This window comes from Ipomoea nil, unplaced genomic scaffold, assembly GCF_001879475.1.
Source record: "Ipomoea nil cultivar Tokyo-kokei standard unplaced genomic scaffold, Asagao_1.1 scaffold2826, whole genome shotgun sequence".
Lineage (NCBI taxonomy): Eukaryota > Viridiplantae > Streptophyta > Magnoliopsida > Solanales > Convolvulaceae > Ipomoea > Ipomoea nil.
In genome coordinates, this window is record NW_017619254.1 from 4420227 (window position 1) to 4445000 (window position 24774).

The 24774-nt window shown below is 35.7% G+C and overlaps 2 protein-coding genes and 1 long non-coding RNA gene across 3 annotated transcripts; 1 reads left to right on the forward strand and 2 right to left on the reverse strand.

Moving 5' to 3' along the window:
• Positions 1 to 348: 348 nt before the first annotated feature.
• LOC109158867 lies at positions 349 to 2347 on the reverse strand. The gene is made up of 3 exons (XR_002050457.1): positions 2330 to 2347; positions 1624 to 1666; positions 349 to 632 (listed from the first exon to the last, which is right to left on the reverse strand). It is a non-coding gene; the product is annotated as an uncharacterized LOC109158867 (long non-coding RNA).
• A 1448-nt stretch (positions 2348 to 3795) lies between these two features.
• LOC109159279 (putative SWI/SNF-related matrix-associated actin-dependent regulator of chromatin subfamily A member 3-like 1) lies at positions 3796 to 8874 on the reverse strand. Its single transcript, XM_019307382.1, has 4 exons — positions 8255 to 8874; positions 6747 to 7951; positions 4941 to 5232; positions 3796 to 4821 (listed from the first exon to the last, which is right to left on the reverse strand). Exons 1-4 carry the CDS (start codon positions 8643 to 8645, stop codon positions 4013 to 4015), a joined length of 2697 nt encoding a protein of 898 aa, XP_019162927.1. The 5' UTR covers positions 8646 to 8874; the 3' UTR covers positions 3796 to 4012.
• An 11686-nt stretch (positions 8875 to 20560) lies between these two features.
• On the forward strand, positions 20561 to 23625 carry LOC109158660 (serine carboxypeptidase-like 45). The gene is made up of 10 exons (XM_019306553.1): positions 20561 to 21061; positions 21192 to 21293; positions 21655 to 21750; positions 21839 to 21931; positions 22014 to 22084; positions 22157 to 22438; positions 22517 to 22641; positions 22723 to 22815; positions 23030 to 23147; positions 23245 to 23625. Exons 1-10 carry the CDS (start codon positions 20803 to 20805, stop codon positions 23452 to 23454), a joined length of 1449 nt encoding a protein of 482 aa, XP_019162098.1. The 5' UTR covers positions 20561 to 20802; the 3' UTR covers positions 23455 to 23625.
• Positions 23626 to 24774: the final 1149 nt, after the last annotated feature.

The following is a 24774-nucleotide window of genomic DNA, read 5'->3' on the forward strand; positions in this document are numbered from 1 at the left end:
GTATCAGTACACCACGAAAGAGGAAAAACCAAACACCTATCTTATTACTATCAAATTAGTATCAATACATCTCGAGAAGAGGAGATCATAAGACCAAAGAGAATAATATCAACCCTTCCATTCAAGTAAAAACAGGAAAAAATAATCCAAGCTAAGACATGAAAATCACTTTGAATTTCCTAATGGATATCCAAATTAAAGTAAATAAGTAGGGGAATCCTAGGATCTCTTTCATGGGTATGAAATGATCCTGAGCAGCAAACAATTGCCAAAAAGGAATAACAATCAGCACACATCATCACTCAATACACCAAAAGCAGGAAGAAACAAATGCACAAGAACACAAGATGAATATAAAGCAAATTAGATCAAACCATCCAAATTTAGTTCAAAACACAACCCAGTTTATTACAACATCAAGTTTTAGTTGGAGTACTAAACTTAGTAAAACATAATTAAAGAAAGTCCATGTAAATCATGCAGGTTAAGCATCATTAGCCCTTAATTAGTTCAATACACCATGTTTAATTGGGAACAAGATTTCCCTGGAAGTTTTCTTCATTGCTTAACACTAAATCCTCAAAATACACCATATTCCTTGCTCCAACAATGTTAACAGGAATTCTGCAACCCTACACAAAAAATATATACAAAAAACTAGTATAAGTGCATTTGTAGATCGACAATAAGTAATTATATATGTGTGTATGTGCGCACACAAACACTGAAACACATATATGTATGTATATCAATTCATATGAAAAACTCAATGCTAACATACACTTGAAATGTTCTAAGGACCTGTCATTCGATATTTCGATGCATATGAAAAAACACTGAAACACATATATGATATATGTATGTATACCAATTCATATGTTCTAAGTATCTGTCATTTGATGCATATGAAAAAAATACCATTTGTACTAAACTTCTGGACACAAATATAGCATTTCATTGGAATTATATATGTGTATATATATGCACTATATATACTCGCAGAAACATTGAAACACATATATGTATGTATACCTATTCATATGTGAAAGCTCAATGCTAACATACAGTTGATCGAAATGTTCTAAGAACATGTCATTTGATTCATATGAAAAATACCATTTGTATTCTCAATTGAAGCATGTGCTCCATCCATCTCAACTAAAAGCCTAACGTGGACCGGTAAATCGTAGTCGCTTACGAGTGGCGTTGAAATTCGAACTCATGACCTGGCTCTAATACCAAATTGAAGCATATGCTCCATCTCAACTAAAAGCCTAAGCTGATAGTTGGATACACATTAATGGATATATGCTCACATTCTCAACATCAAATTAAGTTCTACACATATATTTAGCATTTCACTGGAATCGTACGTGTGGGCATGTACTCGCACAAACACTAAAACACAAATATGTATCATATAAGAAATCTTAATGCTAATATACACTTGAAATGTTCTAAGGATCTATCATTTAATTTGATGCACATGAAAAATGCCATTTGTACTCTGATCATCATATAAACTCCTAGACACATATCCAATATTTCATTGGAAGTATATATATATTCTTAAATTTCATTGTTTTGAGTTGCAGAAAGTGTGAAGAGTAGAGTGATACATACCAGAATCCTTGATATCTCCAGCAGTTGTCAATACAGGACAGAACTGGATAAGAAAATTCAACAAAACACTGATTTAGTTAAAATTATGCAGAAATAATATAAGGACGATGGAGATAACCAGTACAGCATATCAAACTAGTAATTAACAGCACAAAATCCAGAATATTTAATAACCACTCAACTTAAAAAGCCACCTCAAAAAAACAGATAAGAAAGTAACTATAGCTGCTGGGTAGCTCAAAAGGATCACAAGCAGTGCAGTGTTCATCAAAACAAGGATAAATATAATATTCACAGTCCACTAAAAATAGTAACCATTCACCCATGCATGCATCAACCAATAACTAACTGCAAAAATTAGCCAAAATATTTGTATGTTTCAACACACAGAAAACCATAACTTTGCATTATGTATAGGCCAGGATGGTACAAGGTATCACGGTCTCGCCGGCCCGTACATAATTTTACCCAATAAATTCAAATATTCATTCGATTCGCCTATGAAACTATGAGAATTTTAATCATCAAACAATAATTTATATCGAAACTCAAATTTCAAGATTAAACCAACACTTTAGAGGACTGTCAAAAGGCCAGAACTTAGATGCATGTTGGGTTATTATTATCGAACAAGTAAAAACAAAGATATAAGAATGTTTTAGGGTTTTATTAGACACGGTATTGCAACATATAAGAAAGAACTAACAGTGAAAAATAATAGATTGACAACCGAAATGACGTATTTTAGTAAAAATCAATTTAATAATAATATCATGACTTATGGCGACCTTTGGGTATTTCAAGGAAAATAGGAAAATGATACAACGCTCAAGCTAAAACCCTAACTCCACTACAAAAGTTAGTTTAAGAAGAAAATTTAAAGATCTTGTGGTCTAATGGTACCAAATTAAATTTCCACTTGGAAGGTTGTCGGTTCGAGCCACAAATACAGCATTGTAATAGAGTTAATAGTATTCAAAAAAATGTATTATTTAAAAAAGAAGTTTGTACGAATGTTCCATCATATCGCATATAAACAACGCGACAATTCCCCTTAAGATTGCATATATGACTTATTACGAGACCGCGAATTCCAAGGAAAAATTCCACAAGGGAGGCTAAAGTGATAAGGTGTTCCCATATTTTTTTTTTATTATTTTTTTATTTTTTGAGAAAAATCTGCAACTACTATTTAAGGTTATGTACTTAGAAAATTTATATTATGACCATAGACACCAAAAGATCAAAAGGAAGTTCCCTTCCATTATAGATGTATGTTCGTTTGTAGTTGATATGGTTCGTATAGCCTAAGAAAATTGAAGTAGAACTCTTCGTGTGGAAGGAAACTTGATATGGCATGGGCCAGGGTCTAAGATTAAACTAGAATCTTTCTTATTTTTTAAAATTCTGTTACAATGTAGTATTTGTTCATAATTATTTTTTTCACTGGGAATCGAATTCATGACCCCTCATTTGAAGAGTCATTTCATGTTACTAGACCACAAGATCATTGACCATTTTTGTTACGTGTAAGAAATATAGAAGATGTAATTTTTTATTTTTTGATAACAAATATAGAAGTGACTTAAGAAATACCCTATGACAGATATTGGGATGCGACATGAAGATGTCGGTATATTCAAAGTTTTATTTGGATATGGGTAGGAAAAAGACATACAGAGTGAGCCCAACAAGCAAAGCACCCTGCCCGCACGGTGACTTATCGTGATCTATATTTTTAAAAATTTATTTATATTATATAATACTCCGTATAAATTGTTATAATTAATTAATGGTGGAGCACAAATATATTTGGTTTAAAAATATTTAGAGTGGAAAGTGAAGATATTTAAAATAGATAGAAACTAGGTGATAATGTGAATGAGAAGTATCTCTTAGACCCTTAATGTAATCTCTTGGAGACGATTAGATAGTTTTAGAACTAAAGTTGGAGATGTCACAACAAGCATGTTCGTTCATAGGAAGATTTATTTTCGCTCCGAATGGTTAGTAACTTTAATCTTGAAGAATTCGAATTCGAAGCACGGAGAGAATTATACGATTGGAGTTTTCTAATCTAAGTTTATGTAGTTTAGAGTGCTTTCCACTTCCATTGCTACTTATAGATTAAGATAGTATAATCTAATTTTGCCCAGATCCACTGCAGAGTGTACAATACTTTGAAGAATTGCTCAAAAACAAAATGTTTAAATTATACAGAGCCTACCCAGAACAAGTAAGAAGTAAACAAATATGACATGCTTTCTTGCAACAGCAGATATATGAAGAAGCAAAAATTAGTCGGGCAGAATATACGGTTTTCGATGGAGCATTCATATGCACATAAGCATGTACATGTATCTAATGTCGAAAAAGAGTAAAGAACAACTCACAAGTGCATCAAGGTGCGCAGGTCGTCTACGCTAACGTCCCTCTGATCACGCGAGTTTTTCTTCTTGAAGATTTTGCTGGCAAACAGTTTCTTCTTCTCCTGCAGCTGCAGAATCCTCTCCTCGATGGTGTTGTGTGCGATCATCCGCACGATCTTCACCTCCTCGGTTTGCCCGATCCTGTGGACGCGGTCCATGGCTTGTTCCTCGACAGCAGGGTTCCACCACGGCTCGAACAGGTAGACCCTCGAGGCCATGGTGAGGTTTATCCCCGCGCCCGAAGCTTTCAGGCTCGCGAGCAAGATCGTGGGTCCCTCTGGGGCCGGGACACCGAACCCCTTGATCACGTCAGCGCGTTGGCCCGCACTCATTTTGCCATCCAGGCGCAGCGTCTTGAATCCCGCTGCTTTCAGCGGCGCTTCGAGCAGAAGCAGCATCGTGCGGAACTGCGAGAACACGACGGATTTCGTGGTCGGGTTTTGGTCCCGCACTGCACACAGGAGTTTAAGAAGGGCGGTGGCTTTGGACGATGGAGCTGAAGAAGAGCGGTTCCCGTCAGTCACTGAATCAGGAGTCGGCTCCGATGGGGCGAAGAAAAGATCGGACTCCGTGAGTGGATGGCGACACATCGGGCAGCAGGATTTCATATGCTGCAGCGTCTTCAGGATGCATATTTTGCAGAAGATGTGGGCACAGCTCGTAATAACAGTGTTCTTCGGTGGAGAAATACAAATCGGGCAGTCAAAACCATCGTCATCCTGTAGTGCCATAAGCATCTTATCCAACAGTTTCGGGTTGCTGTTTACATCTGTTTCGATTCAGATCATTTCCCAATAATTAAAAACAAAAATCGAGAAAAATGTTTATCTAAGTGAAACAATATTTTAAAATGGTTCACATGAGCAACAAAGAAACCATATCGATTACCTCCAATTTTATTTACTGGAAGTACATCTCGAAGATCAGGCGGGCACATGGCTATATCTGTACAGATTTGTCGAAGCCGCACGAGTGCACTCAGTACAGTCAAATAACTCTTCATTGAACCTTCTGTACAGATATACTCCATAACAATACTCTTAGCTCTCAATTCCATCTGCTCATAAATTTCACGTTCTTCCCCAGAGAGTTCAACATAAATGGTCTCTAGAGTTTTCGATGGCAAGCCCACCAGGGTTTTTTCTTTTGTTCTTCTCAACGACATGGTTGCCATTAAAATCTGAGATAGGGAAAGGAAGGATTGCAACACACTAGAAATTCAATATATTTAATACATCGAGAAAACTAGAGAGCCAAGAATAGAGTCACTAAAACACACACATACATAGTATCAACTATATTAATGTATTAGCCTGCAGAAGGAATAATCATCGGGTTTAAACAACATCAGAGTCCCCAACCAATATATCCAAATACCAGTGTTGCAAAAATCCCGCCTAGACACCGATTAATCGGCGCCTATGCGCTAGGCGCTGGCCGGCCACCTACCGTATCACCATAATCAGTGGTCTAGGCAGCTGCCGGCTAGGCCGCCTAGACCGACCAGGTTGCCTAATCGGCCGATTAGCTATTGTTCCCTTCTTTTTAAAATGGGTTATTTCACTCAAAACGACATCATTTTGAGAGAAATAACCCTAAATTGTTCAAACTCTAGATGTTTTTTAGGTTAATATTTAATATTTTAGTATTAACTATTAAAGTCTTAAAAAATTTAAAAATTGTAAACAATTTTTTAAAAAATAAAAAATACACGGGCGCCTAGGCGCCGATTAATCGCCGCATAGGCGCCCCCAAGCACCCGAGTAGCGCCTAGCGATTTTTTCAACCATGCCAAATACACAAGTCTAAACATGAAAGGAGATGATACCTATCTGAAGTATAAAATCCGACAAAGAATTTATTAGAAGAAAAAAAAAAAATCAAATTGCAATAGAATAGTACAGTAGTGGACGACAAACCATATATCAGTGATTTAAAAATAAGGAAAATATATCATAAAAATGATAAATAATATATTTCACTAATATTCATCTAGCTGAAAACAGCTACGGAAAATGTTAACATGTTGCAGATTGAAATTTTTGTTTAAATGAATTTATACTCTTTATAATCTGGCCCTTTTTAATCCCCTTGACCTCTTACAATTACAGCTTCACCCAATAGGCCATTATGGTTCCTCTCATTCAATCAGTGAATGATCTAGACCATAATCATGCAAGAGAATTGAATATAAAGTTATGAACTTTTCCAAATTCAAAGTAAAATCAACCCCAATTTAAACCAGCCCCACCACTTCTGCCCTAAAATCAAAGACCAGTAGACCACCACGAAAAGGAAAGAAAAGAGGAAAAGGGTAATGCAGAAGTCAACACACCAATCCCAACAAGTGTTACAAATATGATCCAGTTAACATTACCATTTGGTGAAAGTTACCAAAACTATCTGCAAGAATTGACAGTTTTCCAGTTTCCAAATCTTTCAGCCTCTTCATAACAAAACTTCAATGCATTTTTCTCAATGAAACATTGAAAGAAGCAGAAATGAAGTTTCAATACTAGCGCAGAGAGCTAGCAATGGAGGGTGCTCCAGGAAGAAATAAAGCACGTAAAGTATTTTAGGAGTAAGAAATTATCACCTTTTAATTTCATAAAGCATAAAATGTAAAGCTTCACACACAAAAGAGCACAATGAAGACCTAAATTCCAACAAAAAGATGGCATGAGATTTGCTGACCTGTAACCGCATAATCCCGTTCTCGTCTCCTAGAACAAGTGGACGCTGTATCAAACTAACCCAATAGGGTTTTAATGACAGGGGCTCTACCCTCAGAAATGTCATTAAGGAATACAAATCCATTGAATGATTCTGTATCGGGGTTCCTGTCACCACCCACCTTCGTTTGGCGATTAGGTTGTTAACTGCCCGAGTTTGTTGAGCATTCACATTCTTAATGATATGTGCCTCATCAAGAATAACTCGCCACCATTCTATCTTCTTGATTGGTGACTCCAACAATTGCTCTTCATTAGCCAAAATATTATAGGTAGTCAAAACTATATCATGCTTTTGAAGCACATTGGCGTCTGTAGTTCGCTGTCTGCCATAATACAAGTAAACCTTCAGAGAGCCCGGTCTAGTGTGCTCTTCTAACTGTGTAATCCAAACTGAAAAAATAGCGGGTGGACAAACCACCAGAGTTGTTCTCGTACTTGAAGAACCAGAGACCCTGTCACATACCGGCTCGCCCTTCATTTCTTTGGCTCGAGCACCTACAGATTTTAGCTTCTTTCGTGAATTATTAGCCTTGGTACTAACTCTTCCTCTCTTAGAGTTTTTACCAACAAAAGCAGCGAGTATACCATCCCTAAGCTCCCTTTCATCGCTATCATCACCTTCCTCAACAGGAACAACACTAGCACATTTATCAAAAGAAATCAATGAAAGAAGGGTGAGAGTTTTGCCCAAACCCATGTCATCTGCAAAAATACCACCACGAATTGGATCCGGCCGCTTATCAGTAGAGTAATTTGTCAATGCATTGAAAAAAACACCGTCTTTTTCCTCCCAGAAAGGGGGTAATTCATGAGCACTCTCCTGCTGAACCAACCACCATAAACCTTCCTTCTGGTGTGAAAGAAGTTCCGACTTTATAACCGAATTTGGTGGTTCCATTGTCCCCAGGGCTTCCTTCTTAAGGACTTTCTCATCCAACAGTTTAAAAATCGCATCAATGCTCTTACTGTCACCAGCAACTACTTGGTCTTTCACCACTGCAGCCTCTGATAATGCAAAAGCAGCACTGTCTTCTGATATCAAGTTCAACCCACCATTTGAAAGTGCAGATTTCACACTTTCAAACGCCGCTATTCTTGCAAAGATGTGAACTTGGCAGGGAATCTTATATCGGTTTCCTTGACGGGACACCTTCGGCACAATACCTATTCCATCACCATAAAAAGCATCAACATTTTGCCAATAATCAAAACAATCAAGTTCATCTCCATTTACATTCACAGAAAGCATCATCAAACAGGGAAAAAATCTCATCCATAGAGAAACCCACAGAACAAAATAAATGAATTAAAACCACATTTTTTCTTCTTATTTTATAGATGATAAAATCAATCTCAATCATTGACTCACTGTAAAACAGAAAAGCATGCATACCACCACATTTACAAATACATATATACATAAATACACATACATACATTACAAACTATAAATGCATATATATATACCTTCGACGGTGACTAGTCTGGAATCAATGAGAGGGGCGAAGACTTGAGCGGCGGCGCGTTCGATATAGCCGACCTGGGCGGAGCGAGTGTTGAGGACCTTGATAGCGTTCGGGTCATGGGTATTTAGCGGGTCGCGGACCAGGCTGACCAGTTCCCGGCCGTTGATCGTTCCAGAGTAGTACTGGAGGCCCACAATGTTGACGATCACGAAGCCCATCAGGAGCAACTCGCCGCCGACCTGCGACGAAGAAGAAGGGGACGAAGAAAATGAGGACCCATCCAACTGAGACCCCTCCGCAACAACGTCGTCTTCGCCGTCCCCGTTGAAAGGTATCAAAGGCCAGCGGTCCAACACCATGAAGAGCTCCACTGGGTCTTGCTCATCGGACATTTTCTTGTACCCCTGTCGGTTTTCTTGTCCCAAAAACAGCAAAAAGAAAATCTGGGATTGCTTCTCCTTCTTCTTCCTCTTCCTCTGATGCTGACTATTTAAAACAGTGGCCGTTTCTTGAATCCTTCGGTGGGCGAAGACCAGCAAAAAGGGGCCAGGGGTTACGGGTAAGGGGTTTTAAAAGGGGAAAGGCGGGTTTAGAGAGAGAGACAGAGAAAATGATTTCACAAAGCCATGTTTGTTCTGCAATTTTATTCTAAATTATTATTATTGATTTTAATGTCATATGTGGTCCTTCAAATATAATAATTTTATCACGTTTAGTTTTAAACTTTTAAATTATTATTATTTGTAGTCTAAATTAATTATGTATAATTTTTAATTTTTAAAATTAACCAGTCACAGTCCTCCTAGAAAGATCATTAAAGATTAAAATTTGATAGATGAAAGACCAAATGTGATTAACTTAGATCACATATAATAATAATTTAAAAATTGAAGGACCACGAATGATTAATTTGAAAATTTAGGATTAGACGTTAAAAATTACTATCCTTGAAGATTGCAAATGGTATTATCTCTATTATTATTCTTCTTAAATTATTACGCTATTTTGCTCCAATTATTAAACAAATCATTATCATATATCCATATCCAGGCTCTTAAATCCTAGTAGTGGTCAGTAAAATAAATGATAATTCAAAGTAAGAAAAATGTTAAGAAGTTACTCATATACTCATATTTGACCGATATTGAAAATTATTATAGTAATAATCGGTGATTTATATATATGTATATATATAATAACAACACTAAATACGATACTATAATTAGACCAAGACTATGTGGTCTAATGGTATCCAGGTTGGACTTCCATTTGGAAGATTATGAGTTCAAGCCTCAGTGGAGGCGTTATTGGTTCTTTGTGTTTCAGTAGGTTGAGAAAGTATATGAACAGATACTACAATGTAATAGAGCCAGTAACTTTCAAAAAAAAAAATACGATAGACACCATAAAATATACTCCTATTAGTGGGGCATAGGTGACTAGAAGTAACGTGGGTTACGTAAGAGCAACATTATCAGACGTTATTTGGACAAGTCAGAATTGTCGCCAGCTGGCGGCCACTCTGATTTTTTTTTTTAGTTTTTACTCTCTTTTTAAAAAATGTCAGATTTTTTTAAAAAAATTTTATTTTTTTATTTTCACTCACATTTTTTTGTTCTAATTATATTTACAAAAACTCCTCAGTAATCAGATTAGAGATCAACTATTGTAGATGCTCAAAGTATATAAGGCGTATAAGTTGGTAGCGGTCAATGAAAAAGCACTAATAATAATGGTGGCTATGATTATTTCCGTTACGTTGAGAGTAGATAGGCAGGTGTATGTGCACGCATACAAGTAAGTAGGAGAATAGGTAGGTATATGTGTGTATATGGGTAAGTATGTGGATTTATGAAAAAGAAAAATGAATGTATAAGTTTGGACTTCATAAATAATAAAATTTGTGATTATAATTTATAATATACTTTATATATTTGATAAATTTAGAAAATATTAAATAAAAAAAATATTTTCAAATTCATTTATTGAGTTATTTCTTTTTAATTTAAAAAAAAATGATTAAGTGTGAGCAAAATACTTTATTATTCATTTAAAAAATTGAAAAATTTATAGTAAACAAACCCTTTCGCTACTTCAATTCATTGAAAATTGAAAAACTCGTCCCTAACACTAGAATCTTGAGCCCCAATAATTGAAGTAAAAAAAAAAAATTAAAAAATTATAGCATCCTACATAATAGTGATATATATGTGATAAAAGTATATCAAATATGCACAAAGAGTCAATATCACATCCACTGAGGTCTGAGGCTTGATCCCACAACTTCTTATGAGAACGCAACTTGGTGTCATTAGACCACAAGATCATTGGCAAATAAGAAGAATATAATTTTAAATAAAACATAAAATACATTACAATAAAGAGAATACATCATTTTAAATTTTTTGAGTACTACTGACTCTGTTATAATGTAGTATCTTTTGGCGTTCGTACCCCCTCTCATATGGAAAAACCAATCTGGCCTGTCCCTTATTTGGGCGGGGCCGGTACGAACGAGGATTAGTCTGAGTATGATACGGGTTTAAATGTGCCTCCTACAGTTAGAGTCTGCTCAGGACACCTCGTGGTCTAACAAATTTTTTAGTACTACTAACTCTGTTACAATGTAGTATCTATTCATAACTACTTTCTCAATATACTGAAGCACAAAAAGTTAATACCGTCCTCACGAAGCTCAAGTTTATTATTCCGTTTATTAATCAAATTTAATTTTATTTGTTGGTCAAGTAAATTTTGCTTTCTTCGATTATTTTCTTTAATATTTTTATAATTTTTAAAATTTGACTGGGTTTAATATAATTTATAAACATATAAATTTTAATATAAATATTTAAAATTGATTTGTAAATAACATAATATTAATTAACCGAATGGAATAGAATGTTATTCTGTATTACGAATTTCGTAGGACTTTTTAGTTGTCCAAAGAGTTAAATTAATCTCTCCAACGGTCATTATTCAATTTTAAAACTTTTGCTCTGTTACACATTTTTTTAGGGAGTGCAACAATGATTTTTTTTTTTTTTTGGCATAAATGCAATAAAATTCATGAAAATTTTTTAAACTAGGGTGAGTTGTAATGTCGTGTAATATATAAAATTATATATATTACATTTATTATAAGTATATATATATGATAATATGAAAAGGAACAATTTAAAAAATATAATGTACAACTTTATAAAATGAATGTCATTAAAAATGATTTTATAATAATACAGAAAATATGCATTGAATTCTTGAAAATTAATTTATAACAAAATTTTGTGTTAATGGAAATGGGTTACGTTGATTTTTAAATGGGAAAATGGCACTTTTTCCCCCTGTGTTATATACTTATAGCACTTTTTTCTCCTATATTATTTAAGTGGCAATTTTCCCCCCTGATATATTAAATGGACATATTTACCCTTAAAATAAATATTTCCTTTATTTTACTTCTCCAACAAATTATAACCATAATTTGAAAAAATAAAATACATTAATTGTTGAATTTAGAATACTTTAAAAATAAAAAAAATAAAATTTTAAAATAATGTTTGAACCAACGGTTCAAATTGGATCCGAAATTGTGAAACAACGATTCAAAATAAAAACCAAATCGCGATTATATATACTTATATGTGAGACTCAATATAAATGCGAAAAAAACATACACTATTTGCAAATATTATAATTCTAATTTTAAGCTATTGCTAGTAGTTGTTCCGATTTGAACCTCTGGCTCACGGTTCAGAATCTATTTTTTTCCACTTCACAATTTTAATAAACGGAAACCCAAATATTGGGTTATGTTATGAATCATAACCGAATTTTTTTTTATTTGATTGCTATAGTGTTCGGTTCAGTTTGAACCGAACCGTGGCCATCCCTACGTATAAACAATAATTTGTTGAACAAGAGAAATAAATAAAATATGTATTTAAGGGTAAAAATGTCTATTTAATATTATCAGGGGGAAAAACCGCCACTTTTATAATAATTGAGGGGGCAAATGTGAATGCATGAATAACTCAGGGGGAAAAAGTGCTATAAGCATATAACATAGGGGGAAAAAGTGTCATTTTCCCTTTTTAAATTAATATATTTATTTATTTTTTCCTTTTTGGTAGAAGTGTAGAACCAAACACGTCCTAGAATACGAGGTCCAAGCGGGGCCGAAGAAAATTCACACGTGTCCTATGAGCAAATAAGCGGCTGGACTGAGGAGTTCGAGGGGGATTGTGGGGCCCAGAGTTGGATTTTTTTGGATTAGTTGAGAAATAAAAGTTGGGAAATTTTTGAGTGTTTTTTTTTTTTTTTTTTTGAAAGAAAAATTTTGAGTGTTTTACTATCCTTTTTGTATGCGTTACATAATCAAACCGCTTTTTACGTAACTTTACCAAAATTTTCCACTGAGCCCCAAAAAGTCGATAGCATCACAAAAAATTAAATAAATGGAAAGATACTCCCTTCTATAGTCCCTACAATCCGGCTTTGTTTGAGATACCTAGCTTATAAGTAAAGGTATGTTTAAAAATCTGAAAAATAATTTCTGAAAATTATTTTATGAGTTTCTAGTGTTTGGTAAGTAAGAAAATACTAAAATCAATGGAAAATGAAGTTCGATCAGTAAAAAATAGATGCATTTTTATAGAAAATGATTTTCCATTTTTTTAGGGAAAGTAATTTTCCCCTTCTTCGCAATATTCATCACTTCTTGACTACGGAAAATGGTCTCCAACCTGAAAACACCCAGATCTGGGTTTCCAAGTCTGAAAACAAACTGGTTTCCAACTTGGAAATCAAGAATATGATTTTCCAAACCGGCATGTGGCAAAGCATTCATGGAACAAAAAGTACCATAATTTAGGAAATAAGTTTAAAGTTACCCTATAAAACCGCGATCTCATTAATAAGAATTTCATAATGCTCTTACTAAATGTTACGGAATGATTATTTAACATTCTTAATAAATAAGACAACAATATTTTTCATACAATACAGTTTTTCTTATATAAATAAATTTATTACAATTTTAATTACTAAATTAGCATAAATAAAAACTAGACTATAATTAAATAATGTTATTGATGAAAAACTTTAAAATTTTCCAATTTTGACAATTATGGTCAAATATTATAAATTTAGAAACTTTTTAAATATAAAAACTTGAAACATTTTAGCTAATAATATTCTAAATGTAAATAAGATTTTATCCAATTCGAATTAATTTACAATTTCATAAAAGAATAGACCGAGTTAATAAAAAAAGCCATTTGTTTTCCTATTTAACACTAATTTCATAAATGAATCAATTATAGTTTATATATAATTGATGGAATAATTACGGACTGATCCGGGGCGAACCGGACCTGGGAATGCACCCCGTGGGGAGCTTGCACCCTCCATGGGGTTGACCACTTGGGCTCGGCCACCATGGGGTGCCCCCATGGGCTCGACCGCCATGGGCTCGGCCCCCACGGGCTAAGCCACCATGGGCTCGGCCACCCCAGGTCGGCCTCATGGGGTCGGCTGCTCTTGCGTTGGCTGTTTGGTCAAGCCCTGTGCTCGGCCAAGGGACGGAGTCAATGCGTGTAGCGAGTCGTGCGGCGACGGTTGCGGTCCAAGCGGCACCTCCTGCGTCCTCCAGAGGTATTGGGGTGACATGGAGTATAAAAGCGCTCCTTAGTGTCCTAATTACTTACTTGTCTTATTATTACACGTTCTATACCTCTGTAATAGCCTTTTCCATACGATTAATACAATATCAGTTCCCGTTACTATATTCGTACCAATATTTACACCCCTATTATCGTTTAATCCTAATACTTGTCACGTTATTCATTTATTCCGGTTAATTAATCCGGACCCCAGGTTAATTAATTCCATAAATAATGATGATCATTTCTCAATGAGTGTAGGCATTGGATTCACTAACAGTGGTTGGTCAACCTCGTATATATTTTCAAGGAACAGAATTGGGTGGCTAACTTTCTATCAAAGCATGCATTAGCTCAAGATCGTGGCATTAGTGTGTTGGCTCATCCCGCAAATGATGTTATTGGTATTCTTAGCCAGGTCGGTCACTCCCCGCACAACGTTCACCGGGGTTTGATTTGTAGTCTCGCGTGTTTGCTCAATGTATGTGTATAGTTATTGAATACAATTTTGACAAAATGATTTATAAAAAAAAAAATTGTTAACATCCTATATAAAACTTTATTCCAATCTATATACATGTTGCTTAAAAAAAAATCTATATGCCTGTCGATTACATTTGGGCTTTGATATACTAGTTTTTATTTTAGATTGAGGAATGTGGCATGAGTCTAAGGTCAATTGGCCTAGGAACTAAGGATTTGAGAGGTAATTGAGTAAAAGAGGTAATTAGAACCTATAGACAATGATTTTGGGGCCTAAACATGGAGAGAAAAAAGTTAGGAGTGTGAATTGGGTTGAAAAGTAAAGTTATTGAGGAAGTGCAAATGTTGGAGGGGGAAAAAATAGAAAGTTAGGGGGGGGGGGGGGGGTAAGGGTGGTAAGAATGCAAATACTGAAGGGATGTGGTATAAAGTGAGAAAGGGTGGAAAGTTTTGGGGTCAAAGTGCGACAAGACATAAAATCCATGGTTGAGGTAATGACGTAAGGTACAATGCTGAAAAAGTGGGTTGAAAATGATAAGTTTGTGGTTTGTATAACAAATTAAATACGGAAAAGACAACATCCAGAAAAATTGGAGGGGTGGGGGAGGGGGGAGGAGGCGCACCTTTGCCCCCCGTCATACCAATAGAGGTGATGCTCAACACCTCTGCCACTGACTGCAAGTGTGTGTGTGTGTGTGGGGTGGGGGGTAGCCATTACCTCGAGCTTGCGACTACTAGTTGTGTTCCACTTCGGAGAGCCAAGGGGTGCCTTTGCCTTGCCGTCACGACAAAGGCACAAGCCAGCTAGGGTGTTGCCCTCGTATAATGATGATCATTTCTCAGTGAGTGTAGGCATTGGATTCACTAACAGTGGTTGGTCAACCTCGTCTATATTTTCAAGGAACAGAATTGGGTGGCTAACTTTCTATCAAAGCATGCATTAGCTCAAGATCGTGGCATTATTGTGTTGGCTCATCCCGCAAATGATGTTCTTGGTATTCTTAGCCAGGTCGGTCACTCCCCGCATAACGTTCACCGGGGGGGGGGGGGGGGGGTAGCCATTACCTCGCGCTTGCGGCTACTAGTTGTGTTCCACTTCGGAGAGCCAAGGGGTGCCTTAGCCTTGCCGTCACGACAAAGGCACAAGCCAGCTAGGATGTTGCCCTCGTATAATGATGATCATTTCTCAGTGAGTGTAGGCATTGGATTCACTAACAGTGGTTGGTCAACCTCGTATATATTTTCAAGGAACAGAATTGGGTGGCTAACTTTCTATCAAAGCATGCATTAGCTCAAGATCGTGGCATTATTGTGTTGGCTCATCCCGCAAATGATGTTCTTGGTATTCTTAGCTAGGTCGGTCACTCCCCGCATAACGTTCACCGGGATTTGATTTGTAGTCTCGCGTGTTTGCTCAATGTATGTGTATAGTTATTGAATACAATTTTGACAAAATGATTTATAAAAAAAAAATTGTTAACACCCTATATAAAACTTTATTCCAATCTATATACATGTTGCTTAAAAAAAAATCTATATGCCTGTCGATTACATTTTAGCTTTGATATACTAGTTTTTATTTCTAATGGAGGAATGTGGCATGAGTCTAAGGTCAATTGGCCTAGGAACTAAGGATTTGAGAGTTAATTGAGTCAAAGAGGTAATTAGAACCTATAGACAATGATTTTGGGGCCTAAACATGGAGAGAAAATAGTGAGGAGTGTGAATTGGGTTGAAAAGTAAAGTTATTGCGGAAGAAGTGCAAATGTTGGAGGAATGTGGTTTGAAGTGGGATAAAATAGAAAGTTAGGGGGGGGGGGGGTAAGGGTGGTAAGAATGCAAATACTGAAAGGATGTGGTATAAAGTGAGAAAGGGTGGAAAGTTTTGGGTTCAAATTGCGACAAGACATAAAATCCATGGTTGAGGTAAGGACGTAAGGTACAAAGCTGAAAAAAGTGGGTTGAAAATGATAAGTTTGTGGTTTGTATAACAAATTAAATACTGAAAAGACAACATCCAGAAAATTGGAGGGGGGGGGGGGGGGGGAGGCGCACATTTGCCCCCCCCCCCCCTCTTCACACCAATAGAGGTGATGCTCAACACCTCTGCCACTGACCGCAAGTGTGTGTGTGTGTGTCGGATGGGGTGTGGCGGGGGCGGGGGGTAGCCATTACCTCGCGCTTGCGACTACTAGCTGTGTTCCACTTCGGAGAGCCAAGGGGTGCCTTAGCCTTGCCGTCCCGACAAAGGCACAAGCCAGCTAGGGTGTTGCCCTCGTATAATGATGATCATTTCTCAGTGAGTGTAGGCATTGGATTCACTAACAGTGGTTGGTCAACCTCGTATATATTTTCAAGGAACAGAATTGGGTGGCTAACTTTCTATCAAAGCATGCATTAGCTCAAGATCGTGGCATTATTGTGTTGGCTCATCCCGCAAATGATGTTTTTGGTATTCTTAGCCAGGTCGGTCACTCCCCGCACAACGTTCACCGGGGTTTGATTTGTAGTCTCGCGTGTTTGCTCAATGTATGTGTATAGTTATTGAATACAATTTTGACAAAATGATTTATAAAAAAAAATTGTTAACACCCTATATAAAACTTTATTCCAATCTATATACCTGTTGCTTAAAAAAAAAATCTATATGCCTGTCGATTACATTTGGGCTTTGATATACTAGTTTTTATTTCTGATGGAGGAATGTGGCATGAGTCTAAGGTCAATTGGCCTAGGAACTAAGGATTTGAGAGTTAATTGAGTCAAAGAGGTAATTAGAACCTACAGACAATGATTTTGGGGCCTAAACATGGAGAGAAAAAAGTTAGGAGTGTGAATTGGGTTGAAAAGTTAAGTTATTGAGGAAGAAGTGCAAATGTTGGAGGAATGTGGTTTGAAGTGGGATAAAATAGAAAGTTGGGGGGGGGGGGGGGGGGGGCGGGGGGGGGGGGTAAGGGGGTAAGAATGCAAATACTGAAGGGATGTGGTATAAAGTGAGAAAGGGTGGAAAGTTTTGGGGTCAAAGTGCGATAAGACATAAAATTCATGGTTGAGGTAAGGACGTAAGGTACAAAGCTGAAAAAAGTGGGTTGAAAATGATAAATTTGTGGTTTGTATAACAAATTAAATACTGAAAAGACAACATCCAGAAAAATTGGAGGGGAGGGGGTGGGGGGGGGGGGGGGGGGGGGAGGCGCACATTTGCCCCCCCCGTCACACCAATAGAGGTGATGCTCAACACCTCTGCCACTGACCGCAAGTGTGTGTGTGTGGGGTGGGGTGTGGCGGGGGCGGGGGGTAGCCATTACCTCGCGCTTGCGACTACTAGCTGTGTTCCACTTCGGAGAGCCAAGGGGTGCCTTAGCCTTGCCATCGCGACAAAGGCACAAGCCAGCTAGGGTGTTGACCCCCACCCCCCACTTGGTTGGGGCGTTGGTTGACTGTTATCGACGGTGTTGAAATAGGTATAATTGATTGTGGTTTACGGGTGGCGTTTGTGATATGGTAGGTAGTCTGGTGCCTTGGCTTGAGATTTTAGCAACTAGGTGGGACATGTGTGTAGGGGTGTGCAATCGGTTAACCAACCGAAGTTTTTTTCGGTTAATTGATGTTTTTTAAGTTAAAATTTTAAATCTTTAAAATAATACCTATAATAATAAATTTAATTAAAATAATACATATAATAATAAATCTATAAAAAAAATATACACACAATACCATAACAACACTACAAACATAAAAACACAAATGATAAAATTCAAAATCCATATATATATATATATATATATATATATATATATATATATATATATATATATATATATATATATATATATATATATATATATATATATATATATATATATAAAATTTCGGTTAATCGATAATTTCGAACCGAATTAACCGTTAATCAAAATTTTGCAAATCCTTTAACCATTAATCGAATCAAAATTTTTTCGATCAAAAACGGTTAACCGAAATTTGCACACCCCTATATGTGTGTAGCTAAGAATCCTCATACATCATCATCAACACTCTCACAACTACTGGTCTTCTAGCCCATTTTCTTCCTGACCTGTAACCCCATTCGTCAAGATCGATGGAATGGTCAAATATTTCTTACAGTAAAATATAGAAACAATTTTCCTATCAATGCTACAGAAAATTTATTCGCTAAGCTGTTTTATAAATTTGAAATTGAATTCTTTGGAGGAACTTAAAGCTTATTTAATAATGATAGGCTGAAAACTTAGTTTGATTTTTATCCCTTGAATTTATTAATTATTTGTAGTTAAGAGGGGAATTTGTTTTACATTCCATTTATTATCCAAATGAATTCATTCATTTGTTCATTGTCGGGTCTGGTTCAATAAAACCATCACTTCCTATTCTGAAAAATAAAACATAATTATTAACTTATTTCAATTTTTGACCCAATGAACAAATTCAGGGCAAATTATTCTGTGAGCACGTGCCCACCGTGCAAGATGGGCACGGTTCTATATTCATAATTTTTATATTGTAAATTCATAATTTTTATATTGTAGATTCATAATTTCTATACTGTAGATTCATAAAATTTATACTTTAAATTCCAATTGTTGAACTCTGTTTTCACAAATCAAAGAACTATATGTTCATAATTTGATAACTATACAGTTTAGAAATTACGAATTTACAATACAGAAATTATGAATCTATAGTACAGATATTATGAATCTGCAGTATATAAATTATGAATCTACTGTATTTAAATTATGAATCTACGGTATAGAAATTATGGATCTACAATATAGAAATTATGGATCTACAATATAGAAATTATGAATCTACAGTATAGAAATTATGGATATAGAACTGTGTCCACCTTGCAAGGTGGGCACGTGCTCACGGCATAACGTTCCACAAATTCAGTATATACAAAGTACGACAAATTATGCTGTGGAATTGTGCCCACCTTGCAAGGTTGGCACAGTTTCACAAGTGCGTCGTTTTCGCCGTTCTAATTAAAATAAATAAATTGTTTTTCACTTGTCGTTAACGGTGTTTCTCTCTTCGAAATCGCATTATTTCGTCTTTGCAGTACAGAAATTATGAATCTACATTACAGAAATTATGAATCTACAATATAGAAATTATAAATCTAGAGTATAAAAATTATGAATCTACAATATTAGGTTTGTGAACATGTGATAGAGCTATATGTTCATAATTTTATAAATATATGTCCATAATTATAGAGCTATATGTTTATAATTTCCGATGTTCATATTCTCAATTGTTGAACTCTGTATTCACAGATCACATAACTATATTATGAATCTACGGTATAGAAATTATGACTCTATAGTATAGATGTTATGAATTTATAGTATAGAAATTATGATTCTACTCACCTTGCAAGATGTGCATGATTCCACAGCATAACAATTCGTTCTAACAAATTATACCATAGACCAAAGTCTATCTTGTATTGTGAACCCTGATTTTGTACCTGTAACAAAATTGAAGGCACACTAATTACAGCCACATCATGCTGTAAAAGTTTCTCAGAGTTGATTTTTAAAGTTTGTAATTACAAAACTAATTTGACTCGGTTGCTTGTGATTAGCCAATCCGTTGTGCGTGGTATAAACTATGGTCTACGGATAATAGCCCCAAATTTTGTTATCTAGTGTCACATGATCACTATCATCTTGTCTCATCACAGTTTTTGTATTTTTATTTTTATTTTTTGTTTTTGTCATGACCTTATAATTACGTAGTGGCGACGTTTACAAGGTAATAACCTCATCATATTTCTCGTTATTGGTCAAACTTTTCAGTCACTTAAAATGTTATGGTACATTAGAGTTCCATTATCTCGCTTTCATCAAATTATTATTATATGGAACATAACAAAAAATATATTTTTAATATATTAAATATACATTATTTTTATACTAAATGTACATTATATAATATAATATAAATTCAGTATAAAAATAATATACATTTTCTGATTACAATGTATATTATTTTTGTACTGAATGTTCATTATTTTACAATATATAAAATATGGTCCGCCTGCTCACTTTCAGTATAATTACAACTCCAAAGTCCAAACCATGCAATGATAAAATTGGATATATTGGCCGGACTTTCGTTTTCTTCTTTGATATTAGTATACTTTTCCAAGCTCACATGCTCTGCTGGCTGGCCGTAGATTTAGAATATAATGTTATTTTATCTTCAAGGAATTGAAAGAGACTAATCCAGATTCTTGAATGTAATTAATAATCTTAAAAATATATATATATATATAGTTGAGATTTCTAGATACCAAACTCTTTACACCAACCCAGATTTTCCATTCCTCATTAGTACAGTTGTCATTCTTGAACCTTAATTGGCAACCTCAAACATGGCTGCAGCTTTGTCCTGGACGGCGGCCATACTCTTCACTGCAACACTCTGCACTTTCTTAGCAGGAGCCAAAACCTTACAGGGTAACAATGGTGATGATAAGATTACCAGCTTGCCAGGCCAGCCTAAGGTTACTTTCCAGCAATATTCAGGATATGTAGCAGTGGACCAGAAGCAGGAAAGGGCTCTTTTCTACTACTTTGCTGAAGCTGAAACCCAACCAGATTCTAAGCCCCTGGTTCTCTGGTTAAATGGAGGTAAGGAAAAGAGATTTATTAAGTCTGCTAGATTCGATGTTATGTAGGTATAAGGAAATAAAGTTGTATCTTCGAGCTATAGTTTTTGGCGTAATGTAAGTGCTTGATCCTAACAGATAGTACTGTGCAGGCCCGGGATGCTCATCTTTTGGAATTGGAGCTTTCTGTGAGCATGGCCCTTTCAAGCCAAGTGGGAGTGTCTTGATGAGAAATGACTACAGCTGGAATAAAGGTTTCTGTTTTTTCATCTTCTTCCTTGCCATATTGCAGGGAGAAATAGAGTTTTTGGTGTTAACTGAGATAGGGGCTTAGGCTTAGTTTAGCCCCGCAAGGCTAATTCAGTTGGTTCGATTCATCACCCTAAAATCTTGCTCCAGTAGCATTGTGGGGGTTCGAATCCCATTGGGACTGGGAACCTGGGGAGTCATTAGGAGACCTTGACCGATGATTTATCTCCTTCAGCGGCTCTTGGACAGGGGTTTTACGGGCTTAGGATTAGTCTAACGTAAGCTGAAAACCTAATGTATCAAAAAAGAAAAAGACAAAAGAATGGTAAAATCTTAAATCTTGACTTAGTTCTTTGATTCCTGCAGAAGCAAACATGTTGTACTTGGAATCCCCTGCAGGAGTTGGTTTCTCTTATTCTGCCAATAAATCCTACTATGTTTCTGTGAATGATGAGATGACAGGTTTTTCAGTTTTCACCCTTTGGGTTTTGTTCATTTTTGCTAATCAAATTATGTAGATAAAGTTTGGTTCTTTATCCTCTGTATATAGCAAGAGACAATCTGGCTTTTCTGGAAAACTGGTTTGAAAAATTCCCACAATACAAGAACAGAGAATTTTTCATCACTGGAGAAAGTTATGGTGGTAAGTTGTAAAGTTGTCATCTTTTCATCTGCAATAATCCAACTTTTATGGTCTGGTCTAACATGGATACATTGTTTACCAGGACATTATGTTCCACAACTTGCATATCTCATTGTACAATCCAAGGCAAAAATTAATCTCAAGGGGATAGCAGTAAGTATATATAATCAGCATGTACTTAGGGAAAATGTGTATGGCTTCATCTACTAATTCTGTCAATTTCAGATTGGAAATCCTCTTCTGGAGTTCAATACAGATTTCAATGCAAGGGGGGAATATTTCTGGTCTCACGGATTAATATCGGATTCCACGTTTGAACTCTTCAATACAGTCTGCAACTATTCTCAAATTAGAAGGCAAGCTCAGATTGGAAAGTTCACAGCTCCTTGTGCTCTAGTAAACAATCGAGCCAACGCGGAAATCAGTAGATTCGTCGACACCTATGATGTGACCCTTGATATCTGTCTCTCATCTGTTTTCCAGCAAGCAGAGACTCTTAATCAGTGGGTAAGAATCCATTTTTAGATCTGTGATCATATAAACTGCAATCACATTGAGAATTTCGCGGGTTTTGTTTGCTTGCAGCAAGAAACAGAGAAGATAGATGTGTGTGTGGAGGATGAAACCATAGAGTATTTGAACAGGAAAGATGTGCAGATAGCTCTCCATGCTCAGCTTCTTGGAGTGAAGAGATGGAGTTCGTGCAGCGAGTAATCATCCTAATTCCTTCGACATTTCCACTGTTTCGATCCATCTTGTAATTTTTAATTTTTCTGTTTTCTGGACAACAGAGTCCTGCAGTATGACATGCAGAACCTGGAGGTTCCAACCATTCCAATTTTAGGCTCACTTGTCAAGTCTGGAATTCGCGTATTGGTTTTCAGGTAACTTCTTTAGTTACACATTCATAACGCTATGTTTGACAGAACTTATTTAGAAGTTTATAGCTTATTTTAAGCTACTAATAAGCTATAAGCTCTGTTTGGTAATGTTCTCAAAATAAGGTAGTAGCTTAAAATAAGAGCTTATTTTGAAATGCTACCTTGGACATGAATGGTGATGGCATTTCTATGTATAATAATGCTGCAATTTTAACAGCGGAGATCAAGATTCGGTTATACCTTTTACTGGAACCCGAACGCTTGTAAACAAATTGGCACAAGATCTGGGATTGAGCACCACTGTGCCATATGGAACTTGGTTCGAGGGCAAACAGGTTAGAAACTAAGGCTTCTTTAAATTGTTTGTTTGTTTGTTTTTGGTTTCATATTTTTCCAGAAACCTATGAAGTCCAACATTATATTGATTTTCAGGTTGCTGGATGGACACAAGGGTATGGAGAGCTTCTTTCATTTGCAACAATAAGGGGTGCTGCTCATGAAGCTCCATTTACACAGCCTGAGAGGTCACTTGTAATGTTGAGTTCATTCTTAGCAGGAAAACCACTTCCCATGCTAGATGGAAAGATGACAGGAAAAAGAAACTCACCAGCAAGAATATTTGCATCTCTGGGCTATCAGTAATGCAGATATGGGATGGTGAAACCACCCATGGTGCAATATTTCTACATTAGATTTCAGAAATTTAAGGCTTAAAAGGATAGCCTATGTCTGTATAATGCTGATCAAATTAAAGCATATTTGAAACAGTAAAATAAAAGATTACAATAAAGAATGAAATAGTGCTTTTTTACAGATTAAACTTTCAACCTGGGGATGATGTGACAGGGAAATCATGTTCCTCAACAATTTGAGGATCTTGAGAAGCATTCAAATGTGTTTCATCAATATTATAGTTAAATTCACAAGTTTTAATAGCATATAGCCATATATGCTCAAGCTTTAATATCATGTTGTCAAGTTATATCCTTCATAGGCAGCTTAGTTGGTCACAGGAGTGAAGTTTGGCAATAATGACTCGGAATCGAGTCTTACTAGCGGCAGTGTAGGAGCAACCTGCAAAGTGCAAAGGACCATCAAGTAGTATGCCACCATTTTGGTTCCACGCAACAAGCAGCTTCTCATTATTCCAGACAAGTTTTAATTGATCGGTTCAAACTAAAAAGGTTAATAGACTGGCATCCACCTTCAATTTTAAAATATTACGGAGAACAAAACAGTGCTCAATGCAATGAAATTATTTTTGTGAAGCTCTAACCACCTCTTCAGTATCAAAGTTCCTTTACTAGCTTAATTTTACATGTGCACTTTTATTTTATTTTTAAGGTAAAAAGAACTAAAGAAGAATCTTTTTTTTGAACACCTTTATTTTTTCCAAAGTCATAGACTCATAGTCAGATTGCATAACCTTATAAAACATGAAAGGTAGTATTCCACCCACTCTCACTAGCAGCCATTAGGCAACCAAAGAAGAGGAACTCACAAGAAATAAATATAATTTCAGAAATTATTATTTTTTCGGTAGTTTTGTATTAAGGGTATAATAATATTTATATAGGTTGTATTAGATATTGCCAAACACTTATTTACGTCTAGTGCAACCAGTATACCATATATAATTGTACCAAGTAGTCATTAAGCATCGTCTAAAAAAATATTACTCCATATTATTTTTCACCAGCAGCAAAATTCTATATATATAATACAACCTCTCTCTCTCTTTATATATATATATATATATATATATATATATATATATATATATATATATATATATATATATATATATATATATATATATATTTGTACTTAAGAAATGCAAATCTCATATAATAATAAGACAAGAGTGGATGATGATTACTAATTTGGTTTTGACCATGTATATACCCATTCTTGTTAAGAAAACTCATTCCAAAATCCCATCTTCCAACCCCAACAACAGTC